The sequence below is a fragment of the Zootoca vivipara genome, chromosome 12 (assembly GCF_965207765.1).
Source record: "Zootoca vivipara chromosome 12, rZooViv2.hap1.1, whole genome shotgun sequence".
Taxonomy (NCBI): Eukaryota; Metazoa; Chordata; class Lepidosauria; order Squamata; family Lacertidae; genus Zootoca; species Zootoca vivipara.
In genome coordinates this window covers 46,211,242-46,235,776 of record NC_142595.1, presented here as the reverse complement: position 1 = coordinate 46,235,776, position 24,535 = coordinate 46,211,242, and the positions used below count along the sequence as shown (strand labels likewise).

The 24,535-nt window shown below is 43.1% G+C and overlaps 2 protein-coding genes across 2 annotated transcripts; both read left to right on the top strand.

The window, feature by feature from the left end:
- Window positions 1-14,165: 14,165 nt before the first annotated feature.
- On the top strand, window positions 14,166-15,065 carry LOC148684107 (vomeronasal type-2 receptor 116-like). The gene has a single exon (XM_088654845.1). The coding sequence runs from the start codon at window positions 14,166-14,168 to the stop codon at window positions 15,063-15,065; it is 900 nt and encodes a 299-aa protein (XP_088510971.1).
- An 890-nt stretch (window positions 15,066-15,955) lies between these two features.
- Window positions 15,956-19,671, top strand: LOC118095748 (vomeronasal type-2 receptor 26-like). Its single transcript, XM_060281364.2, has 3 exons — window positions 15,956-16,132; window positions 16,580-16,706; window positions 18,776-19,671. The coding sequence occupies exons 1-3, from the start codon at window positions 15,956-15,958 to the stop codon at window positions 19,669-19,671; spliced, it is 1,200 nt and encodes a 399-aa protein (XP_060137347.2).
- Window positions 19,672-24,535: the final 4,864 nt, after the last annotated feature.

The following is a 24,535-nucleotide window of genomic DNA, read 5'->3' as shown; positions in this document are numbered from 1 at the left end:
GCGTAGGGGCGCATCCTGCACCACGTGGAACAGGTGCTGGTCTGACGCGAACACCCTCTTGAGGCTTTCGAACGCTGCTTGTGCCTCTGGTGTCCACCTGAACTTCTGCTTGCCTCTCAGGCAGTCGGTGATGGGAGCCGTGACCCGAGAGAAGTTCTGGATGAACTTCCTGTAGAAGTTAGCGAAGCCTAGTAGTCGTTGGGCATCTTTGCGCGTCCTGGGGCTGTGCCAGTCCAGGATGGTCTGCACCTTGTCCTTGTCCATTGCCAGTCCCTTGTCTGACAGCTTGTAGCCCAAGAAGTCCACCTCCTTGGTGTGAAACTTGCACTTCTCCAGCTTCACATACAGGTGGTTGTCCTTCAGGCGCTGCAACACCTCCCTGACATCCTTCACATGCTGCACTGGGTCATTGGAATAGATAAGGATGTCATCCAGAAAGACCAGGCAGTTCTTGAAGAGGAGGGACCCCAGGACGTGGTGCATGAAGGCCTGGAAGCAGGCTGAGCCCCCTTGCAACCCGAAGGGCATCACCAGATATTCAAAAGAGCCCAGAGGCGTGAACATCGTGGTCTTCCATTCATCGCCTTCCCGGATCCTGATCAAGTTGTACGCCCCCCTCAGGTCTAGCTTGGTGAAAATCTTGCCCCTGCGTGCCGCTGTCAGGAGATCATCCACTCTGGGCATGGGGAAAGCCACTGGCTCTGTCACCGAATTCAGCCGTCTAAAATCCACCACCAGGCGGCGCTGTTGCGTGTCTTTCTTGTCCACCCAGAAGACCGGGCTGCCCCCTGCTGCCTTGCTTTCTCTGATGAACCCCCGCTTGAGGTTCTTGTCGATGAAAGCACGCAGATCCTCCAGTTCCTGGTCTGACATGGCGTACAGCTTGGCTGGGGGTATAGTTGCCCCCGGCACCAGGTTGATCTGGCAGTCAAAAGGCCTGTGTGGGGGTAGGTGGTCGGACTCCGCTTCGCTGAAGACCTCCTGCAGGTCCCAGTACGGCTTGGGTATCGCCTCACCCCCTTTGACGTGCATGGTGGCCACCGTGGCTATCGGAGGCCCCTCCCCTGGTTGGTGCTGCATGCAATGTTCCAGACAAAAGTCCGACCCAAACGTGATGCATCTCTGGTGCCAACTTATGGAAGGGTCGTGGCGCGCCAGCCAGCTCATTCCCAAAACGATGGGGGGGTCTGAGATGGTCGTGACGTTGAAAGCCAGTGTCTCTGAGTGCCTTCCCACCGTCATTCTCATGGGGGGGGGTTTGATGAGTGATGGCCCCTCCCAGCAACTCTCTGCCATCAATGGTGGCCACATGCAGGGGAAAATCCAGCTGCAGAAGTTGGATTTGGTGCTCTTCTGCAAAGTTTCTCGAGAAGAAGTTGGCAGATGCCCCACTGTCAATTAAGGCGAGGACTGACAGGGGGTAGCCATTTGGGAGCGTCAGCGTGACTTCTAGAACCACTCCTGCTCTGGGAGGGGTGGGCTGGCTCTGCTCCTCTCTGTGCGGGTGGGCGGGCTGGGGCTGTTCACTGCTGACTGTGCCTGGCTGCTGCCCCTTGTCTCCTGCAGCCAGGCTGTCTCGTTTCCCTGCTGTGGTGCTACGTCAGTGGGGGAAGGTACAACCGTTCCCGCCTTTCCTTGCCACTCCCTGCGATGAGGGCAGTCTCTGACGCGATGCCGGGGGGAGTTGCAGAGAAAGCAATTCCCTCCTCTTCCCTCCTTGCGTTTTGGCGCCGCCGGGGTTTGAAAAGCCCGCGCGCGCGCTCCCCCGATCTCCATCGGTTCCGGCTCTGGGCTTGGTCTGGGCGGGTCTGGGGGCGGTCCCTGGGGTGGGTTTTGGTGATGTGGTCTGTCCTGAGAGCGTGGGAACCAAGGTTTTGCTGCGCGCGTCGCTTGTTTGTCATACCATCTGGATTCCTGCCTCACCCCCACCGCTAGCGCCGCTTTGCTGAGCTGATCCATAGTCTGCGGTCTAGGACCTCTTGCCAGCTCATCCTTAACGTCTGCATGCAAACCTAGGTAGAAGGCTGATTTCACTGGCTCACTGTTCAGATCCCACCCCAGTTTGTGCACCAGCATGGTGAATTTCGCCCAGTAGTCTCTAACTGTCGATTTTCCTTGTGTTAGGTCATGAAGCTCCTGTTTAGTGGCCTCCATTTCACTGTCGCTAGCGTACATTAATTTTAAAGCTTCTAGAAATAAAGTTGCGTTCTTCATGCAAGGATTTTTTTGCGCGATGAGCGGTCTTACCCATTCCCGGGCGGCCCCCGTCAAATGCTCTATGATAAAGTAGACTCTGTGCGCGTCATCTGGGAATTCTGCTGCATGCAATTCCAGCGCATAATTTATCTCAGTCTCGAATCCGAGGTACTCCCTCGGGTCTCCGCTGAACTTGGTGACTAGGCTCTGTCCCCTTCTCACTTGGACTAGCTGCGGCTGGGGTGCCCCCCCACCTCTAGCGGCTTTCTCCTCTTCCAACTTTTTCTGCAGGTCTAATACCATCACCCTTAGCTGTTTCTCAGTCTCCTCTTTTGTCCTCACCTGGTCCACCAGCTTGTTCAGCTCCTCCTGCGCCCCTCGCGCTTCCTCCTGAGCGGCATGCAATTGCTGCTGTGCGTGCGCTGTGAGGGTCTGTAGCTCCTGCTTCGCTGCTTCAGCCTCCAGCCTCCAATGCTCAGCCTCTTGAGCGCTCATCGCTGCACTCCAAAGTAGCCAAAAAAGATTCGGGAGTTGCTGTCAGAGGGCCTGGTATGGCTACTCTAGAGTAACGACTCCAGCATGGTCTTTTAAGGCTTTTATTAAGTGCTGACTATTTACAGTGTTCAGAGCAGTAAAAATGCATCCTTAAGGTGAGGTGTCAGAACTCCCGAATGGCGATTGGCGCGTTTTCTTCCAGCACCACAACTTTGGCAGACCCAACCTCTTCCCCCTACGTTTGCGTCGCAATTCGGGAGTTGGGGGGATTGGCCTCCCCCCCCGTGCGTCCAACTTCCTGTCCCACCTGAGGCATGGGCTCCACAACCCTGCCTGAGCCTCGGACACCACTTCCTGACTCTCCGCTGGAGGCAGAGCTCTCCTTACTCTCTCCAGCGCTTGGTGATGGGCTGGAACTTAAGATGGGAGGGACTTCCCTGTATCCCTTGTCCCTCACACTAGCATTCCTGTCTCACTTTATACTAAAATATTTACATAGGTAGTGACTAAGTGGTTTAAAATCTTAGGACTGACTATAAATTTCTAAGGGAAGGGATCAGGAATAATGGACTTAGCTATGCAGTGCTAGGGACGCGGGTGGCGCTGTGGGTTAAACCACTGAGCCTAGGGCTTGCTGATCAGACGGTCGGCGGTTCAAATTCCTGCAATGGGGTGAGCTCCCGTTGCTCAGTTCCAGCTCCTGCCCACCTAGCAGTTCGAAAGCACATCAAAGTGCAAGTAGATAAATAGGGACCGCTCCGGCGGAAAGGTAAACAGTGTTTCCATGCGCTGCTCTGGTTCGCCAGAAGAAGCTTTGTCATGCTGGCCACATGACCTGGAAGCTGTACACTGGCTCCCTCGGCCAATAACATGAGATGAGCGTTGCAACCCCAGAGTCAGTCATGACTGGACCTAATGGTCAGGGGTCCCTTTGCCTTTACCTTTTTATAAATTTCTAAGGGAAGGGATCAGGAATAATGGACTTATCTATGCAGTGCTTGGAACATTCCTTGTGGGGGGAATTTATCTAGAACAACCAGTATGGGACAACCCAGTTAGATGGGTGGCTTATTAATTAATTAGTTAGTTAAATTCCTTGTTGTTGTTCAGTCGTTTAGTCGTGTCCGACTCTTCGTGACCCCATGGACCATAGCACGCCAGGCACTCCTGTCTTGCACTGCCTCCCGTAGTTTGGTCAAACTCATGTTCGTAGCTTCGAGAACACTGTCCAACCATCTTGTCCTCTGTCGTCCCCTTCTCCTAGTGCCCTCAATCTTTCCCAACATCAGGGTCTTTTCCAAGGATTCTTCTCTTCTCATGAGGTGGCCAAAGTATTGGAGCCTCAGCTTCACGATCTGTCCTTCCAGGGAGCACTCAGGGCTGATTTCCTTAAGAATTGATAGGTTTGATCTTCTAGCAGTCCATGGGACTCTCAAGAGTCTCCTCCAGCACCATAATTCAAAAGCATCAATTCTTCGGCGATCAGCCTTCTTTATGGTCCAGCTCTCACTTCCATACATCACTACTGGGAAAACCATAGCTTTAACTATACGGACCTTTGTCGGCAAGGTGATGTCTCTGCTTTTTAAGATGCTGTCTTAAAAAGTTAAATTCCTAGCTTTTCCTAACTACGCTATTGACGCAGCAGGTCATGCACATCCCTCCCTCTCTCATTCTAGGCCAAAGCCTTCAAAAAGTAGGAGCAACACCATCAATGCACTAAGCAAAGTCCAGCAATGTCAAGCAATGCCTGGCAGTCTCTCTCCCCCCCCCCATGTGAATTAGCAGCAGGAGATAATGGCCGATAAGATTGATGATAAGCCGTCCAATACATCCTGGATATCCACACATGCAAGACAACACACCTCCAAAAATCATGTTATTGTGGCACAGATTTTTATTTTTATTTTTTTACTTTGGTCTGAAAATAGTAGGATTGGCTTTCTCAGCAAAGAGTCACCAAGTAACATCACATGTCTCTTCCTGATTTGGACAGTAGCCGAACTCCTTCCATCCATAGACATGCAAAAAAGGACACAAGTTCAATTCTTGGTGCCTCCGTATAGTGTTCATAAAAATGATTATCCATGGGGTGCTGTGTTTATTTCATAGCTCCAAAATGCAGATAGAGCATTCCTGAAATTTGTCATCTTACTTAATAAGCAAAAAGCTGAATAGGGAAAAGTCTCTTCAACCAGGACCATGAGTCACATCCAGAAATGTGTTCATGAGTATGGGATAGTATTTTGTTTGCATTTTAATGAGAAGCGACCTATTTTTTTTTCACTTTTCCAACCAAAATATGTAGCAAAATACAATCCAGGGGAAACCTGAATTGCTGTTTGCTCCTATTTGAATGCTAAAGAGCAGTTTTCCCCAGGGAAGAGCAGCAGAACAAGACAAAGCATGGATAAGCCTTTAGTTCTGACAAAACAATTATCTCCCCTTGCAATTATCTAATCCACTATTACTCATGAAAGAATTAGGAAACAAACTTGTTTGTTGGAGAAAATTCAGATGTAGATTTCAAGGTGCCAAAAGAAGGTTTTTTATGTAGGGCACTACTGCGGCCCATGTTTTGTTAGCCCAAAAATGTAAAATAAGGGAGGTCCCAACTAAAGAAGAATGGTTAACTTAAGGTGATGGAAAATGCCCAGCTCATGGACCTAACATACAGAATAAGAGAACAAGAAGAACATAAGTTTAAAGAAGATTGGAAAATGTTTATGGAATATATGGGGGGAGGGCAAAAATTGTGTACACTTGAAACGTTGGCATAAATTAAGATAAATTCAATAGGGTAAAATAGTTTTGATGGATTTAATAATGAAATACTGAATGGTTTAGTTTATGTAAAATATGCAGGGATTCATAATATGTAAAAGGAACCATGGAAAGAGAAGAAGGGAAGTCATTGATATTTTAAGGATTTTTAATTGAATATTCTAAATTGTAAAACAGAAAATTTAATAAAAAACTATATATATAGAAAAGGAAACAGTCAATAAGCAAGTGTAGAAGTGATTTTGAATCAACCTTTGTGCCACCGAGGAATGGCATTAGAGGAAAGAATTGGTCAGGGCTCTGCTAATTTAATTTCTGCCTAGTTTCCTCTTTTTCATGTTATAAACCAGATTTCAAATTCTTCTTCTCTTCTCATGAGGTGGCCAAAGTATTGGAGCCTCAGCTTCAGAATCTGTCCTTCCAGTGAGCACTCAGGGCTGATTTCCTTCAGAATGGATAGGCTCAGGCTGTATATACATGTAAATACACCATCTATCATAAAGTTACCACAGTCTCCGCTGTGTTTCCAAAAAGAAACACAGATCCTGAGTCTGAGTAAGTGCCCAGAAGCCCTGGAAAATATATCTCAAGAATTTATAACCTTCTCCTAGAATGGGAGGTGAAGGAAGAAACGGTGAAAGGAGCAATGGTAAAATGGGCTCAAGATCTTTTTTTATTTTATTTTAAATTTTATACCTTTATTAAGATTAAAAACATACAAGCAAATGAAAATAAAATACTAAACATCATGAAACAAACCAATATTAACAATATCAACAAAAATCAACAAAAATAAAAATCTTCTATCAAGTATCAAGCACATATATCTACTTTGATTAAATCTTATCGTAATATTTATCATTACTTATCTTTTAACATCTTGCAGAATCTTCTATAAATAGACTTCCACTTGTCTTTGTTAATTCATTCTGTTAATTCATCTACCTATATATTGCTTTCCTTAACTTTCCATCTTGGAATAACTACAGAATATTAGAATTAAACCCAAGTCTTTTCAGATACTCCCCAAATTTTCCCCAATTATAATTAAATTTCTTATTGCTACCCCCCCCCAATTGAATTCGTCAATTTTGCCAAATCTACGTAACTTATCACCTTTTCTTGCCAATCTCTAATACTAGGGATTTCTTGCTTTTTCCATAACTTGGCAATTAACATTCTTGCCGCTGCCCCTGCATACAAAAATACCTTTTCATCTTGTTTAGATATCTCTTCATTTACCATTCCTAATAGGAGAGACTCGGGAGTTTTTTAAAATATTATATTTAATTTTTTTTTCAATTCCTCTAATATCTCATTCCAAAAAGGGTTTACTTTTTCACAATGCCACCATATGTTTAGGAAAGTCCCAACCTCTATTTGGCATCTCCAGCACCGATTATCTCTAGTTTTATACATCTTGTGAATTTTATCTGGCATCAGGTACCATTTATAAAACATCTTGATCAAATTTCCCTGATTCCCTCTGACGCCGTAAATTTCCATGATACCTTCCAGAGCCTTTCCCAGCTTTCCATTTGAATGGGTTTCCCTAGGTCCATTGCCCATTTTGTCATGGTTTCCTTAACCACTTCATCTTTAACCTCCCATTCCAAAAGTATGCTATACATTTTAGAGATGTTTTCCCGACTGTTCTGCAGCAAGTTCTTCTCTAATAGAGAGGGTTCGATCCTGAAACCTTTATCCTGAAAGCATTATCCTCTTTAAATCTACTATATATTTGGTGATATTGGAGCCTGCCCGTTAAATGTTGTTTAATCTCCTCATATTTCCTTAATTTAAATCCCCCCTCTTTTCCCTCTAATAAATCTTTGTATTTTCCCCATACACCCTCTGTGTTTAATTTTTTTGTGGTAATTATCTCTATTTGGGATAACCATCTAGGGGTTCAAGATCTAGGGTACAACATCTATATGGATCAGTGGGAGAAGTTTTGGAAGGAGGATATCAAATTTATGGTGTGCTACAACCTAAGAGAAAATATTATGAAAATGCAATACAGGTGGCACCACATCCCAGCAAAACTTGCGAAGGTGTACAAAAATAGATCACCAAGTTGCTGGAGGTGCAAAGGTGGAATAGGGTCATACGTGCACATGTGGTGGCAATGCACAGCCATTAAAGAATTTTGGGATAATATCTATAATGATTTTTTTTTTTAAAAAAAACTATTTAAGTTTTCATTTAAGAAAAAGCCTGAAATCTTCCTCCTAGGAATAATGTCAACAGAAATTAAAAAAAAGAAATTAGACCACTTTCATGTATACAACAGTAGCAACCAGGATTTCAATTGCAAGAAGCTGGAAAAGTGAAAAAATACCCATTTTAAGCGCATGGCAGGTCCTAATGACAGAATACCTGCAGATGGCCATGATGACAGGGAGAGTTAGAGGTCACCCCAAACAAAAACACAGAAAGAAAATATTTAAAGAGAATTTGGAACACCAAACATCTCCTGGCAGATATAGAATGATCCTTGTAAGACAAGAAATATAATGTTTCCTTTTGTTGATATCTGAGGAAAACAAAAATAAAAAAAAATATTCCAGCAGCACCTCAGAGACCAACTAAGTTTGTCATTGGATATGAGCTTTCGTGTGCATCCACACTTCTTCATATTACACTGAAATACACGAAAGCTCATACCCATTGACAAACTTAGTTGGTCTCTGAGGTGCTGCTGGAAGGAATTTTTTTATTTTTGTTTTGACTATGTAAGACCAACACGGCTACCTACCTGTAACTATGAGGCTGCCTTGAGATGCCTTCTAAAGGTCTGGTAATTGTTGTTCTCTTTGACCTCTGGTGGGAGGGCATTCCACGGGGTGGGTGTCACTACCGAGAAGGCCCTCTGCCTGGTTCCCTGTAACTTAGCTTCTCGTAGCGAGGGAGCAGCCAGAAGGCCCTCGGCACTGGACCTCAGTGTCCGGGCAGAACAATGGGGGAGGAGACGCTCCTTCAGGTATACTGGACCAAGGCCATTTAGGGCTTTAAAGGTCAGCACCAACACTTTGAATTGTGCTCGGAAACGTACTGGGAGCCAATGTAGGTCTTTCAGGACTGGTGTTATGTGGTCTCGGCGGCCACTCCCAGTCACCAGTCTAGCTGCCGCATTCTGGGTTAGCTGTAGCTTCCGGGTCACCTTCAAAGGTAGCCCCACGTAGAGCGCATTGCAGTAGTCAAGGTGGGAACTTAACTTTTCCCCTTTGGTGTTTGCTCATCACAAAAACTTGGAACAGACTTCCCACTCCTCTTTGAGGTCAACATGGTGTGTGTATTTGGGGGAGGGACGGGACCTAAGATATTTGTTATTAAAATGTTACTCAGGAAGAAACAATTATCTCCCTCTGCAATTATCTACTCCACCATGACTTGATCTCAAGGTTCTCCCAAGTAAACACTAAAAAAAACATGCCATAAGAAAGTCTGAAAATGCTTATAGATCATTGAGAGACGGGTGTAGGAGCAAGAAGGAGGCAATGTAATTTCTCCCTGCTTCCCCCTTCTTTCATGTTATGAGATGAATTTAAATCAGGGCGTTGGCAATCTCCATTTGTTTCCAAGGCATATGTTTGTAACTATGTTGATGCAAAAAATAGGGCATCATCCGCTGTCAGCTCTTTAACACAAGCAGTTGCTTTTGATGAACATATGATGGATCTATATGAAAACTTTGGCACCAGAATGCTTTGGCTTCTAGAATTGCTGTTTTTGCTGCCTAACATAATTTGTGATGTACCCTGCCCTGTCAGTGATCCCTTTCCTGTTGTAAATGAATGGTATCAGCCAGGAGGGTTGGTCATTGGTGGAAGTACTTCTCAGATCGTTAGTTTGATCAGTGAAGTTTCATTTGAGGAGCCACCTTCTCAGAACCTGTTTGATACACCGGTGTAAGAAATTATTATTATTTTCCTCTTTGTGTTGCCTGACCTCAGCACAATCAGAAAGGTTTGTTTATGCCTGTGAGAATATATTCAATTAAAGTGCATGTATACTTAATTTGGTGTAAGAATATTCTTTTTTGATCTCTTGTCCTTTGTAGCACACACACAGGGTTGTTCTCCTGTAAAAAATGACCCTTTGATTTTTTTTTTTTTTAGTCATTTAGTCGTGTCTGACTCTTCGTGACCCCATGGACCAGAGCACACCAGGCACTCCTGTCTTCCACTGCATCCCACAGTTTGGTCAGAATCATGTTGGTAGCTTTGATAACACTGTCCAACCATCTTGTCCTCTGTTGTCCCCTTCTCGTAGTGCCCTCAATCTTTCCCACCATCAGGGTATTTTCCAAGGATTCTTCTCTTCTCATGAGGTGGCCAGAGTACTGGAGCCTCAGCTTCAGGATCTATCCTTCCAGTGAGCACTCAGGGCTGATTTCCTTCAGAATGGATAGGTTTGATCTTCTCGCAGTCCATGGGACTCTCAAGAGTCTCCTCCAGCACCACAATTCAAAAGCATCAATTCTTCGGCGATCAGCCTTCTTTATGGTCCAGCTCTCACTTCCATCACTACTGGGGAAACCGTAGCTTTAACTATACGGACATTTGTTGACAAGGTGATGTCTCTGCTTTTTAAGATGCTGTCTAGGTTTGTCATTGCTTTTCTCCCAAGAAGCAGGCGTCTTTTAATTTCGTGACTGCTGTCACCATATGCAGTGATCATGGAACCCAAAAAAGTAAAATCTCTCACTGCCTCCATTCCCCTTCCCCTTTTATTTGCCAGGAGGTGATGGGACCAGTGATCATTATCTTAGCTTTTTTGATGTTGAGCTTCAGGGCATATTTTGCGCTCTCCTCTTTACCCTCATTAATAGGTTCTTTAATTCCTCCTCACTTTCTGCCATCAAGGTTGTGTCATCAGCTTATCTGAGGTTGTTGGTATTTCTTCCGGCAATCTTAATTCCGTCTTGGGATTCATCCAGTCCAGCCTTTTGCATGATGAATTCTGCATGTAAGTTAAATAAGCAGGGAGACAATATACAGCCTTGTCGTACTCCTTTCCCAATTTTGAACCAATCAGTTGTTCCATATCCAGTTCTAACTGTAGCTTCTTGTCCCACATAGAGATTTCTCAGGAGACAGATGAGGTGATCAGGCACTCCCATTTCTTTAAGACCTTGCCATAGTTTGCTGTGGTCGACACAGTCAAATGCTTTTGCTTGGTCAATGAAGCAGAAGTAGATGTTTTTCCTGGAACTTTCTAGCTTTCTCCATAATCCAGTGCATGTTTGCAATTTGGTCTCTGGTTCCTCTGTCCCTTTGAACTCCAGCTTGCACTTCTGGGAGTTCTTGGTCCACATACTGCTTAAGCCTGCCTTGTAGAATTTTAAACATACCATTTTAGTGGTATGCAATTTCTCAGCAGCATGCTATGAATGTCTACTGAGCCAAAAAAAAAAACCCTCACTGAGTCCAATGGGGCTTACTCCCAAGTAAGTGTGTAGAGGATTTTAGGTCGCATCATATTTGCATGCAACATGATTCCTATTTCTAGAGGGAGGGTATGAGAGTACAGAAGTGAATATCACGGTAAATGAAGACGAAGAAAATATATTGAAAATTCAATACTATCAAACTTAGTTAAGTACGTGTGGAAATGAGGGAAACATTGAAAAAACTGTAAACCACAACAACAGTAGAGAGGGAGAGGGAAAGTGTGAGAGCTCCAGGAAGAAAAATGAATTCTCAAGAAGATTTCAAACACAATTCTTGAGTGCATGTTTTATAAATAATCAGTGCTGTGCATCTCCACCAAATACAACTGGGGCAAGATCAAGAACTTTGGAGTGGCTGATCATCTGGAAATGACCCAGATCTTGGCCCTGAATAATTTGGGGAACTAGCAGAGTGTTTAATTAAGTGTTTAATGCCTTAAGCACATGGATGTCTATCTAATCCAGCCTAATTCAGCTTTCCTACAATAGGCAACCAGGTTCCTATAGAAAGCACAAATAACTATATGAGCACAATAATTGCTCTCCCATATTGTTCCCAGGAAAGTAGAATTCAGAAATAAGTTGTCACTGATCCAGTAGATTCCATGTGACGATCATGATTTGTTGTTGTTGTCTAGTCGTTTAGTTGTGTCCGACTCTTCGTGAACCCAAGGACCATAGCACGCCAGGCCCCCTGTCTTCCACTGCCTCCCGCAGCTTGCTCAAACTCATGTTCGCAGCTTCAAGAACACTGTCCCACCATCTCGTCCTCTGTCGTCCCCTTCTCCTTGTGCCCTCCATCTTTCCCAACGTCAGGGTCTTTTCCAGGGAGTCTTCTCTTCTCATGAGATGTCCAAAGTATTGGAGCCTCAACTTCAGGATCTGTCCTTCCAGTGAGCACTCGGGGCTGATTTCCTTCAGAATGGATATGTTTGATCTTCTTGCAGTCCATGGGACTCCCAAGAGTCTCTTCCAGCACCATAATTCAAAAGCATCAATTCTTCGGCGATCAGCCTTCTTTATGGTCCAGCTCTTAGGAGAGATGAATAAAGGTTTATGATTTTTTTCTAATTGTTTCTCTCTTAAAAACTTTAGAAATAAATAAATAAATCCTCTGTTATGATAACATCTCTTTCTATACAATTCAGAAAGAAATTACTGTACCCTAAGTTTTCTATTGCATCGCCCCATCTCCGCTGGGAGGACTGCTTGGCACCAACTTTATCTTCATTTCTCCTTCGAGCAATGGCATTTTCATTTCCCCACACATTCTGGCAGCACTAATGATTGAATGCATTTACTCTGACTATGTTTTTTCTTATGCTTATGTATTTTTATTACTGCATTTATTCTTCTTGTAAATCATTTCAGGACGTCTAGAACACAAAGATGAATTCAGTAAACCTAATTTTGCCTAAACTGAAGAATAAAGTAAATTATCAGCTGTGAAACATATGTAACAAGTAAAAGAATGTCCTTAAACTCCACAGCAATTTGTAAGTTAGGTGAAAGATTAATTTAGCTCTATTTGCAGGGTTATGATAAAATTCTACCAGCATGCCCTGGCCTTGGCATTTGCTGTAAATGAGATAAATGAGGACCCCAAGATCTTGCCCAATGTCACTCTTGGATTCCACATATATGACAACTTCTTTGATGCAATGATGACCTACCGTACCACTCTGGATGTGTTCTCCAAATCACACAGCTTTTCCCCTAACTACAAATGTGATGCCCATAAAAACCCCATCGTTGCTATTGGGGGACTTGGCTCTGATACTACCTTCCACATGGACAACATCTTAAGTCTCTACAAGATACCACAGGCAAGTATTTGAATGGGTCTTTCACTGATGTTCTGGGAGTGTTCTGGTGATTCAGAATGTCCGGTGAAGGGTGGAGGGACTACACAATTCAGAGAAAATCCTCGTGGAAGAGTGTTTCACCATAACCCTATTTAGGTATTTGTATGCCAATGTGATGTTAATAATGTGGTGTAGGAAGATGGGATGTTTGTGTTAAACATGTCCTCTTAGTCACACTCCTGGTTATCCTTCATGTGTTGGAGAGCAACTGCCTGTTTCAGAAAGCCTACCATGTATTCTAAATCTGTGGGGGGGGGGGGATTCGTCCAAAATCGAGAAGGAATCCTCCCCTTCCTGGTGACACATATTCTCCTCCTAAGTCATGGAGTGGGGGTGCAGTCTAGATCACTGTCTCCCGTGCTCTACATGGACCCTGTTTGACCGGTGACATCAGGTGGCTTTCTTGCCGAGTTGGCACTTTGCAGAACACTTAGCAGAGTTCATTGTGAAATGCACTTAAGAAACACCTTTCTTAAGTCGGCCACTCCACATTATACATTTAAAACCCATCACTTGTCAAAGGGTCTTCAGACCTTTAGCTTCTCCCCTCACAGGCCTACAGTTCCCACTACCCTTAAGAAGCTAGATGTCCCATGATTCTTTGGGGGAAGTCATGTGTTTTACATGTGTTTTGGATATACTTTAAATGTATGCAATAGATCCAGACTTTCTTGCTCAATACCTTGCATAGTGATTTACATCCTGATCCAGGTTATATTGACCACACCACTGGCATCATATATGATGTTGACTATAAAGTGGGTCAGCATGGCTTGCACAAAAGGATCACATCATCCAAATGTTATGGTCTAGGGGTATAAAGTTTGCCACCTATCACAGAGAATGACCAAGAACATAATGCAGGTACAGTGGTACCTCGGTTTCAGTACACAATTGGTTCTGGAAGTCTGTACTTAACCTGAAGCGAACTTTCCCATTGAAAGTAATGGAAAGTGGATTAATCTGTTCCAGACGGGTCCGCGGAGTACTCAACGTGAAGCGTACTTAACCCGAAGTATGAGTGTAATTGGTTCTGGGAGTCCGTACTTAACCTGTAGTGAACTAAACCTGAAGCGAACTTTCCCATTGAAAGTAATGGAAAGTGGATTCATCCGTTCCAGACGGTTCTGCGGAGTACTTAATCTGAAAGTACTCAAACCGTGGTGTACTTAAACCGAGATATGACTGTACTAATGTAAGTGAGCTCCTTCCTTGATCAGATTTAATATTTAATATTAGATTTAATATTTGGAGGAGAAAATGTCTCCTAAACCTACAAATACCTTCAACAATTACTTGTTGCATAAAAAACACCTAACATTTAAACACTGGTCCTAAAATATCTCTCTTTGTAAATTCTCTTTCAGTTCATGTATGGCACATATCACCCAGAAGAGAGTACTCCAGGTCACGTCCCCTCCTTTTACCGCATGGTCCCCCCTGAAGCCCCACAATATATGGGGATTGTCTGGCTACTTCAGCATTTCGGATGGACATGGGTTGGACTCTTTGTTGTAGATGGTGCCACTGGAGAAAATTTCCTGCAGACCCTGGAATATTACTTTTCCCAGAATAAAATATGTTCAGCCTTCACACAGAGAATCCCAGAACAAGCAAATCTGAAGCTCACGGATGAATTTTATTATTTTGCCTTAGATATATATTCACGTTTCATGAAACATACAGCTAATGTTTTCATTTTGTATGGAGAAAATTTAACATTTACATGGCTGGTGACTGCTTTCTTTTTTTTGGAAGACCCCCACAAGGGGAAAACCACATTGTTGGGAAAGGTTTGGATTTTGACAACCCAGGTTGATTTTCTATTATCAGGCTTTCAAAGAAACATGGATTTACAGCAGTTCAATGGTGCCATTTCCTTCAGCATTCATTCAAAAGACCCCCCAGGCTTCAAAGAATTTCTCCAAAACATTAAACCATACAAGAACAAAGAAGATGGTTTTCTCAAAGATTTTTGGGAGCAAACATTTGACTGTTCCCTTCCCAATCCTGGCATACCAACAGAAAACAGTTGTACGGGAGAGGAAGGTCTTGAGAGTCTTCCTGATGCTCTCTTTGAAATGCACATGACAGGCCACAGCTACAGCATCTACAATGCTGTGTATAGTATAGCACATGCAATGCATGCTATTTACAAATCTAAATCCAATCACAAGCCAATATTGGCTAGCAAAAGTTTCGAACTTCAACATCTCAAGCCTTGGCAGGTAGTGTCTCAAAGTTTGTTTGTTTTATTATCATTTCACTGAATGTAATATATAATAATAATAATAATAATAATAATAATAATAATAATAATAATAATAATTTATTTATTATTTATACCCCGCCCATCTGGCTGGGTTTCCCCAGCCACTCTGGGCAGCTTCCAACAGAAACATTAAAATATACTAATTTCTTAAACATTAAAAGCCTCCCCAAACAGGGCTGCCTTCAGATGTCTTCTAAAAATCTGGTAGCTGTTTTCCTTTTTGACATCTGATGGGAGGGCGTTCCACAGGGCAGGCGCCACCACCGAGAAGGCCCTCTGCCTGGTTCCCTGTAACTTGGCTTCTTGCAATGAGGGAACCGCCAGAAGGCCCTCGGAGCTGGACCTCAGTGTCCGGGCAGAACGATGAGGGTGGAGAGGCTCCTTTAGGTATACTGGACTATTGCAATATGTGATTACATATTAAATCAGGAACTTATTGCAAAGGCACACACAAACAACTTGAATGGGCAGAGGGTGTCCCTCAAGAACCTAGGTCCAAAGATCTGTATAGCTTTACATCTTATTTATAAAATCTCAGGTATAAGCTGGTAACAAATTGGCAGCTTGTGCAGGTCTCTAAGAGTGAATATAATAGGGTCCCATCCTACTTATAAACCTGAAAATACCCTATTGGGATTCAGATTCTATGTATTCACCCTTGTCAAAGTAAATCACAGAGGCCTGTTTCATGTTCCAAATTCTACTGGTCTCACCTGAGAAATTGAGCTAGGTGTCATCTACAGCTCAAGTTGAAAATCCCGGGCCTCAAATATTGGCATGAAGTCTCCAAAATATTGTCATCTCTTCAAAATTTATTATTTTTCTTCCTTCTGTTAGCTCTACCCATTTCTTCAAGGCATTTCATTCAACAACTCAGTTGGAGAAGCAATGTTTTTCAATGATGAAAGGGAAGTAGAAGGAGGATTTGACATTGTGAACATGGTCATATACGCAAACAGGTCATTCCAGAGAGTGAAAGTTGGAAATGTGCACCCCAAAGACCTCGGAGGAAAAGAATTCATCATTAATGAAGATATAATAATGTGGCACAGAACATTTAAGCAGGTGGGATGTTTGGGTACACTTTGAATATATATTATATATATAGTGGTACCTCGCAAGACGAATGCCGCACACGATATAAAAACTCGCTAGACGAAAGCGTTTTGCGTTGCGCGTTGCGCGAAGCATCTCGCAAGACAAAGGTTTCTGTGGCCACGCTTTGCAAGATGAAGGTTTTTTGCCGGGTTTTTTTCCACCCCCTCCCCCCAATTTCAGGTAACTGCGCTTCACAAGGTGACATTTCCGCAAGAAGAAAGGAGTCGCGGAATGAATTATTTTCGTCTTGTGAGGTACCACTGTAGTTGGGTTCAGTGGGACCTAGATGCAAACATTTTATGCCCCACCAGCCACTTTTCTCAGTTAGGAGACAATTTCAGATTATTTACGTTTTGATGTTTTGTTTGTTTGTTTCTAAAATTCAATTTTAACACATTTCCTGTTCATGGATAGATGCTTCCTGTTTCTGTGTGCAATGACTACTGCCACCCGGGATATCAGAAGAAAAAGAAGGAAGGGCATAAATTTTGCTGCTATGACTGTGAGCAATGCCCTGATGGGAAGATTTCAAACCAGATTGGTAGGTGACTTTTTCCATTGTACAGGGTTGAATAATTCAGAACAATTCTGGAACACCATTTCCAATGGTTAAATTATCGTTGTTACGAATATAATGCCCTGGCAAGCTAGTCAGTCATGGAATCAGACTGTTTCCAGAAATCTTTCAGAAATCAGAGTACAAGAAGCATTCAGACCAAGGCAAACTTACTTGACACAAGGAAAATCCACTTAATGTAGTGAGGCATATGAGTAAAGTTACAATTTTGATTGCTGTTAATTATGCTTTGGTTTAGCCTTCCCCAGTCAGGTGACCTCTAGATGTCCAGTGACCATGCATGCTGTGTATGATGGGTGTTGTAGCACAAAAGCACCAAATTGGGGGAGACTACTTTAAGTTACTATGAAACCAAAGACAAAAATTATTTAACACCAGCCCATTATCATTTGGAGATAATTATTTATTATTTATACCCCACCTATCTGGCCGGGTGTAAAAATACATTAAAATATTACAGATTAAAAACAGGGCTGCCTTTAGGTGTTTTCTAAATGTCAGGTAGTTGTTTATCTCCTTGACCTCCAATGGAAGGGCGTTCCACAGGGCGGGCGCCACCACCGAGAAGGCCCTCTGCCTGGTTCCCTGTAGCTTTGCTTCTCGCAGTGAGGGAACCGCCAGAAGGCCCTCGGCACTGGATCTCAGTGTCCGGGCTGAACAATGGGGGTGGAGACGCTCCTTCAGGTATATAGGACCGAGGCCGTTTAGGGCTTTAAAGGTCAGCACCAACACTTTGAATTGTGCTCAGAAACGTACTGGGAGCCAACGTAGGTCTCTTAGGACCGGTGTTATGTGGTCTTGGCGGCCGCTCCCCGTCACCAATCTAGCTGCCACATTCTCAATTAATTGCAGTTTCCGGGTCACCTTCAAAAGTAGCCCCACATACAGCGCATTGCAGTAGTCCAAGCAGGAAATAACTAGAGACAGTCTGCGGGCAGGTAGGGTCTCAGCCTGCGTACCAGATGGAGCTGGTAGACAGCCGCCCTGGACACAGAATTAACCTGTGCCTCCATGGACAGCTGTGAGTCCAAAATGACTCCCAGGCTGCACACCTGGTCCTTCAAGGGCACAGTTATCCCATTCAGGACTAGGGGGTCCCCCACACCCGCCCGCCCCCTGTCCCCCCAAAACAGTACTTCTGTCTTGTCAGGATTCAACCTCAATCTGTTAGCCGCCATCCATCCTCCAACCGCCTCCAGACACTCACACAGGACATTCACTGGTTCTGATTTAAAAGAGATAACAATGATAATTGCAAGTGTAACTCGATTTCCTAATCACTATGGGTACAATTCATTTTTTGACTATTCATCTTTATTGATTTTCATATTTTTTAACAAATCAATATAAAACTATTTCAGATCTAATGCAAATATTAAAAGTTGACTCCCTGCCCTTCTTCCCAGATGTTCCCAATATTTCCCTATAATACTCTGTCATCGTCAGGAACTGGGCAGAGGAGGAATGACCCTTCCGGGCCAGAGGAAGACAGTTTTGATGGAGTTCACAACCTAGAGGCTGGTGGGGGGGTTTGAGAAATAATGAGAGAGGAGGAGGAAGAGGAAGCACTACGGGGGGGGGAGCTGACGGACACAGAGTCTTTGGAAAGCATTCCAGCCTCCCCCCCCCTCCCAGAACCCAGGGAGCCTTGAAAGTAGAAGAGCAAAGAGCTCAAAGACAGAGGGAACTTCTCAGAGACATAGAGCTTGATGAAGTAGGAAGTGGAAGAGGTGGGGTGTGTGGTGGAGATTCACGCGGGACAACACCATTTTCCAAGAGGGTGGATTTTACAACATCTCTCTGTAAATACAGAATAAAAAGAGGACGGTAAGAACATAACTTGTATTTCTATGTTCTTGGGCAACGGGCTGTGGGACTCGCTAGCTATACATCCCAATCCTTTAATGTAATTCCATTACAATTCAAACTAGCAGGTACAAGTCTGCATAGGAAACAAAAGTAATGCAGATTGAGAAATACCCATAACATATAAATGAATTGGAACCAAAATAGGATCTGTTTCTATATTTCAGACATAAGTTCCTGTTTCAGCTGCCAAGAGAATCAATATTCCAACATGAAGAGAGATGGATGCATCCCCAAAATAAAAAGCTTTCTGTCTTATGAAGAACCTTTAGGGATCAGTTTAGCCTTCCTTGCTATTTCTTTTTCCCTGATTACACTGTGGGTATTAGGAATCTTCATTAAGTACAGAGATACCCCCATTGTGAAAGCCAACAACCGGGACCTCACCTACACTCTCCTGGTCTCCCTTTCGCTCTGCTTCCTCTCATCTTTGCTGTTCTTGGGCAAACCTGGGAAAGTGACCTGCCTTCTTCGCCAACCATCTTTTGGCATCGTCTTCTCAGTGGCTGTTTCTTGTTTGCTGGCAAAGACTACCATTGTTTCTTTAGCATTCATGGCCACAAAGCCTGGATCCAGAATGAAGAAATGGGTGGGGAAAAATGTGTCCAACTCTATTGTCCTTTCCTGCTCGTTTATTCAAGCCAGTATTTGTACTATGTGGTTGGCAACTTCTCCCCCTTTTCCTGATTTAGACATGTTCTCAGTAACAGAAGAAATGATTCTACAATGTAATGAAGGGTCCACTGCAATGTTTTACTGTGTCCTGAGCTACATGGGGCTCCTAGCCATTGCTAGTTTCATTGTGGCATTCCTAGCCCGCAAGTTGCCCGATACTTTCAATGAAGCCAAGTTCATTACCTTCAGTATGCTGGCGTTTTGCAGTGTGTGGGTTTCATTTCTTCCAACTTACCTGAGTACAAGAGGGAAATACATGGTGGCTGTGGAGATTTTCTCCATTTTGGCCTCCAGTGCTGGTTTACTGGGTTGCATATTTTTGCCGAAATGCTACATAATTTTGTTCAGGCCAGAGCTTAACAGCAAGGAGCAACTACGGAAGAGATAATAATATAGTTACAGGTAGGTAGCCGTGTTGGTCTGCCGTCGAAACAAAATAAAAATAAAATAGAAAAATAGGAGTGTGCATGCACACAAAAGCTCATACCAATGACAAATTTAGTTGGTCTCTAAGGTGCTACTGGAAGGAATTTTTCTATTTTATTTTTATTTTATAATAATATAGTTCTCTTTCTCCACCTGGATGTTTAGTGTAGGAGCAAATACATTACTTTTCCATTCAGGGCCTTCTTGGTGGCTGCTCACAGACTTTGGAAATTCCGGCATAGAAAAGTTAGATTGGTTCCCTCCTTGTTTTCCTTCTGCTAGGAGGGGATTGGTTGTTGCCTCCCTCATTGTTTTTGCTGTATTTGTAGCACCAATGTAACCTCTCTGGGGCATAAGCCTGGGCAGTGTATATGGAACTCATGGGCTGCCCAGATGAGAAGACCCTCCTCCACAAGACCCTTACCTCTACACCATACTTAGTAGCATCTCCCCAAATACCTCCCTACTTACTGCTGCATTTAATGGCCCCTTTGTGACCTTTTATCTTTTCTTTTCAGGCATAATGATAATACTTTGTGCTGGTTTTACTAATATAGCATCCCCCCAAATACCTCCCTACTTACTGCTGCATTTAATGGCTACTCAGTGACCTTTTTCTTTTCTTTTCTGGCATAGTCATAATAGCTTGTGATGGTTTTACTAATATTGCAATTTTTTGAGGTGGGGAAATATTTACATAGCCACTTGCATTAATTATTTCTGATGAATTTCTTGATTTAGACCCTCTGCAGAGTAGACATGAGTAGTAGGCTCCACCACAAGAATCTGTTCCAATAGGTTTTATTGAAAAGCTGTCTGTATTCCAGTCATTGCAAAATGCTACAAACATCACATTTTATGCACATTAAGCACATATTTTGATATTTGTATAGCAGGCTATTTTCTACACACACTTTTAGGCTGCTGTCTATCCTCCATCCAAGCAAGAGGACTTATTAGAACTTCAAGGGTAAAATGCCGAAGGGCAAAAGCGCTTGGGGTTCTGAGTTGGGTCAGGGAAGAGTGTGACCTAGGAACATATAGAGGCCTGGAAAGCCTAATTCCACCCCATACTCCTTCCTCTGCTCTGATGAGCTCTTTGATTCTACCCTGGCTTTAATATTGTTTATGGTTTATATGTTTGTGAATGTTTCGTCTGAATTGTGAGAGATATTATTTGAAAAAGCTATATTTGTAATAAATAAATAAAATATTGGAAGATATTGTCAAGTGCTTGTGTATTATTATTATGTAAAATATGCAGGGATTCATAATATGTAAAAGGAACCATGGAAAGAAAAGAAGGGAAGTCATTGATATTTTAAGGATTTTTAATTGAGTATTCTAAATTGTAAAACAGAAAATTTATATATATATATATGGAAACAATCAATCAGCAAGTGTAGAAGTCAGGGCCGTCTTACGCCCATCCAGCGCCGCGGCACAAACTTCCCTCCAGCGCCCCCCTCTGAAAGCACAGCACCGAAGCGATCATGATGAGTCAGCCTCTCTTCTATTAGCTGGTGGGCTACAGGCAGCCCCATCCCGCTTTGCTGGCCAAACCAGCTCCTGAGCGGCCAGACTTTGCCCCAGAGCCGCTTTTTCATGTTATAAACCAGATTTCAAAAGCAGCTTTGGCAACCTCAGTTAATTTTTGAGGCATGCATTTGTCACCATGTTAATGCTAAAAGTATGACCAATAAGGTTCTTTTTCACAAGTCACAGACATCATCCAATATAAACTCCTCGAGGCTGGCAGCTGCTTTAGGTGGACATATGACACATCTTTGTGAAAACTTTCTCTCAGGATGCTGTGGCTAATAGCATTGCTGCTGCTGCTGCTGCTGCTGCTACCTCCCCTAGTTAGCAAAATAGTTTGTTGTATAAATCAGCCCCTCCCTATTCTACATGACTGGTACCAGCCATGTGCGCTCCTTATGCGGCTTAGGACCCTTGTACCTATGGGACCGCCTCCCGGTATGCCCCGTAGAGGACATTAAGGTCTACAAATAATAACATACTGGAGATCCCGAGTCACAAGGTGGTTAGGCTGGCCTCGACCAGGACCAGTACTGGCCCCGACCTGGTGGAACGCTCTGTCTCAGGAGACTAGGGCCCTGCGGGATTTGTCATCTTTTCATAGGGCCTGCAAGATAGAGCTGTTCCGCTTGGCCTTTGGACTGACGCAGTCTGACCCCGGGGTTACCCTCCCCTAAGGTTTTATCTTATAATGGTTTTATCTTACTTGTAGATTTTTAATTTTAAAAATGAATTTTAACATTGTATTAATCTGCATTTTAATTGAATTGTTTCTTTTATACTTGTGTTGATATTTTTGTTGTTAGTCGCCCTGAGCCCGGTCTTGACTGGGAAGGATGGGGTATAAATATTATTATTATTATTATTATTATTATTAGTGGGGTTCCTCCTCAGATCATTAACATATTCAATGTTAGAGAAAGACCTTTTAAATAGTAATGTTGAAGTGATGTCTACAATGTACAAAATGTTCTCGGAATGGGAGACAAAGGATGAACATGTGAAATCTTCAATGATACACTGGCCGATAGATGTTGGCCATAATATAGAAATGGAAGCATGAGTACAATTACGGAATACAGATATAAGTTCTGCAGCATGTTATGGTTTAAGAGAAAATTATATGAAAATGTTATATAGATGGTACCAAACACCTACCGTAGTAGAATGGCAAAAATGTATAAATCAAAACCAAATAAGTGTTGGAAATGTAAAGAGAAAGAAGAAGGCACCTTTTTCACATGTGGTGGTCTTGTAACAAGGTGAAAAGCTTACTGGGAAATTATATATAATATAATGAATTGAAAAAGATATTTAAGATAACATTCATAAAAAATATAAGCTTTTCTCTTGAAGTGGTTTATTGTGTATTTCCAAACAAACTGTAAACAAATCAAGACATTGGCAGGATTGTTGTAAAAAACCTGCAGGTTTAAATATATACATATGAGAGATATATCAAAATAGACGAATAAAAGAATAAGTTAAGACAATTTGGAGTATGCAGGAAAGGATAAAAATAAATGCAAGGAACCACAGAAATAAGCTAAAATCTCCCACAAAACTTCAAATGTTTTACTTCCTGATAGTGAAATTGTTCCATGATACTCAGTGAGCATAGTAAATAGTCAGTCATGGGTGATGGGATGTAGTCCAGCGACATATGGAGGGTCACAGGTTAACCACCCCTGTATCAGGGCCTCCTTTTCCTGTTGATTTCCCCCCCCCTCCCCAGCCTGGTAGCCACTCCTTGTCTCACTAAGGGACAGCGCAGGCTTGTGCTGCAATCAGCAGGTGGGGAGGATCCAACATGTTTTCTGTTCAGAGTGCTACTCAGAGATTCAGCCCTGAGGGTATCATTATCACCTCCTGCAATTATCCATCTGGCCAAACCTCCAGGGCTCTCCAGATGAGCATTATTGGAAGCTGGGAGTAGCAACAAGAGGCTGACAGGGCTCTGCAGCTTTCTTACCGGCAGTCCATGTAACTAGTTAAGGTTTCAAATCAGAGTGCTGGCCATCCCTGCATGCATCTGAAAGTCTTTGGATGCTGAAAGTAAGACTGCAGGGTTTCCTTTTTGGAAGTAAATGTGCAAAGTCTGTTTATCTTGTTCCAGCCAGGATGCTGCTTTAAATAAGCCACAGGAGAGACAGCACAGGAGAGAGAGAGAACACAAAGAGGAGCTTTGCTCCCAGGATGCTGTGGTTCATTGTGCTCCTGCTTCTGTTGCCTAAAAGAGAATGCAAAACATGTCCTGCAAATGATCCCTTCCCTCTTCCACATGAGTGGTACCAGCCAGGTGGCCTCCTCATAGGTGAAATTGCTTCCCATATCATTTACATATCCGAGGAACTTTTCTTCCAGGAGCACCCTTCTCAGAAGCTATTTGATGTTTCAGAGTATGAATTTTGTTATTTTCGTTCCATGTCTGCTTGAAGAGATAACTAATATGTCATTCTCCCTGATGATTGGTGCTTCTAATTTAGAAGTTGGATTATTATTATTATTATTATTATTATTATTATTATTATTATTATGGATGATAGATTTAGGATGATATCCAGTGTTGGACATACTCTTAGAATACCCACTGAAAGAAATATACTTAAGTAAAATCAATAAATTTCAATGGCTACAACTTTGGGTTGTATCAGAGTAGATTAATGAACCTAAGTTAACCATGCCAATTAAAAATATACAAAGGACCTGCTGGATCAGAACAATGACATCTTCTCACATTGACCAACCCAATGTCTAAGGGAAGCCCAGAAGTAAGAGCTCCCCACTCCTGTGGTTTCCAGCTGCTGGTATTCAATAATAATAATAATAATAATAATAATAATAATAATAATAATAATAATAATATGCTGCCCATCTGGCTGGGTTGTCCCTGCCACTCTGGAGAGCTTGCAACAGATTATCAAAAACACAATAGGCCATGATGGGTAGGAAAACTAAGGCCCGGGGGCAGGATCCGGCCCAATCGCCTTCTAAATCTGGCCTGCAGATGATCCAGGAATCAGCATGTTTTACATGAGTAGAATGTGTCCTTTTATTTAAAATGCATCTCTGGGTTATTTGTGGGGCATACAAATTCGTTCATCCCCCCCCCCCCCCAAAAAATATAGGCCAGCCCCACCACAAGGTCTGAGGGACAGTGGACCACCCGCTGCTGATAAAGTTTGTTGACCTCTGATGTAAAAATTGGATTGGGATTTGGCTTTTGCTGTCCAACTCTACATGGGACTCTGAGTCCCCTAAGTCCATGATTGGTCAGAGAAGAAAGG

What these genes read in the sequence shown, in the direction of transcription:
- LOC148684107 (XM_088654845.1), top strand. Translation starts at nt 14,166, where the DNA reads ATGTATGGCACATATCACCCAGAAGAGAGTACTCCAGGTCACGTCCCC.
- LOC118095748 (XM_060281364.2), top strand. Translation starts at nt 15,956, where the DNA reads ATGTTTTTCAATGATGAAAGGGAAGTAGAAGGAGGATTTGACATTGTG. An exon ending in GGCACAGAACATTTAAGCAG is followed by an intron (nt 16,133 to 16,579) that starts GTGGGATGTTTG and finishes GTTCATGGATAG; the next exon opens with ATGCTTCCTGTTTCTGTGTG. An exon ending in GAAGATTTCAAACCAGATTG is followed by an intron (nt 16,707 to 18,775) that starts GTAGGTGACTTT and finishes TCTATATTTCAG; the next exon opens with ACATAAGTTCCTGTTTCAGC.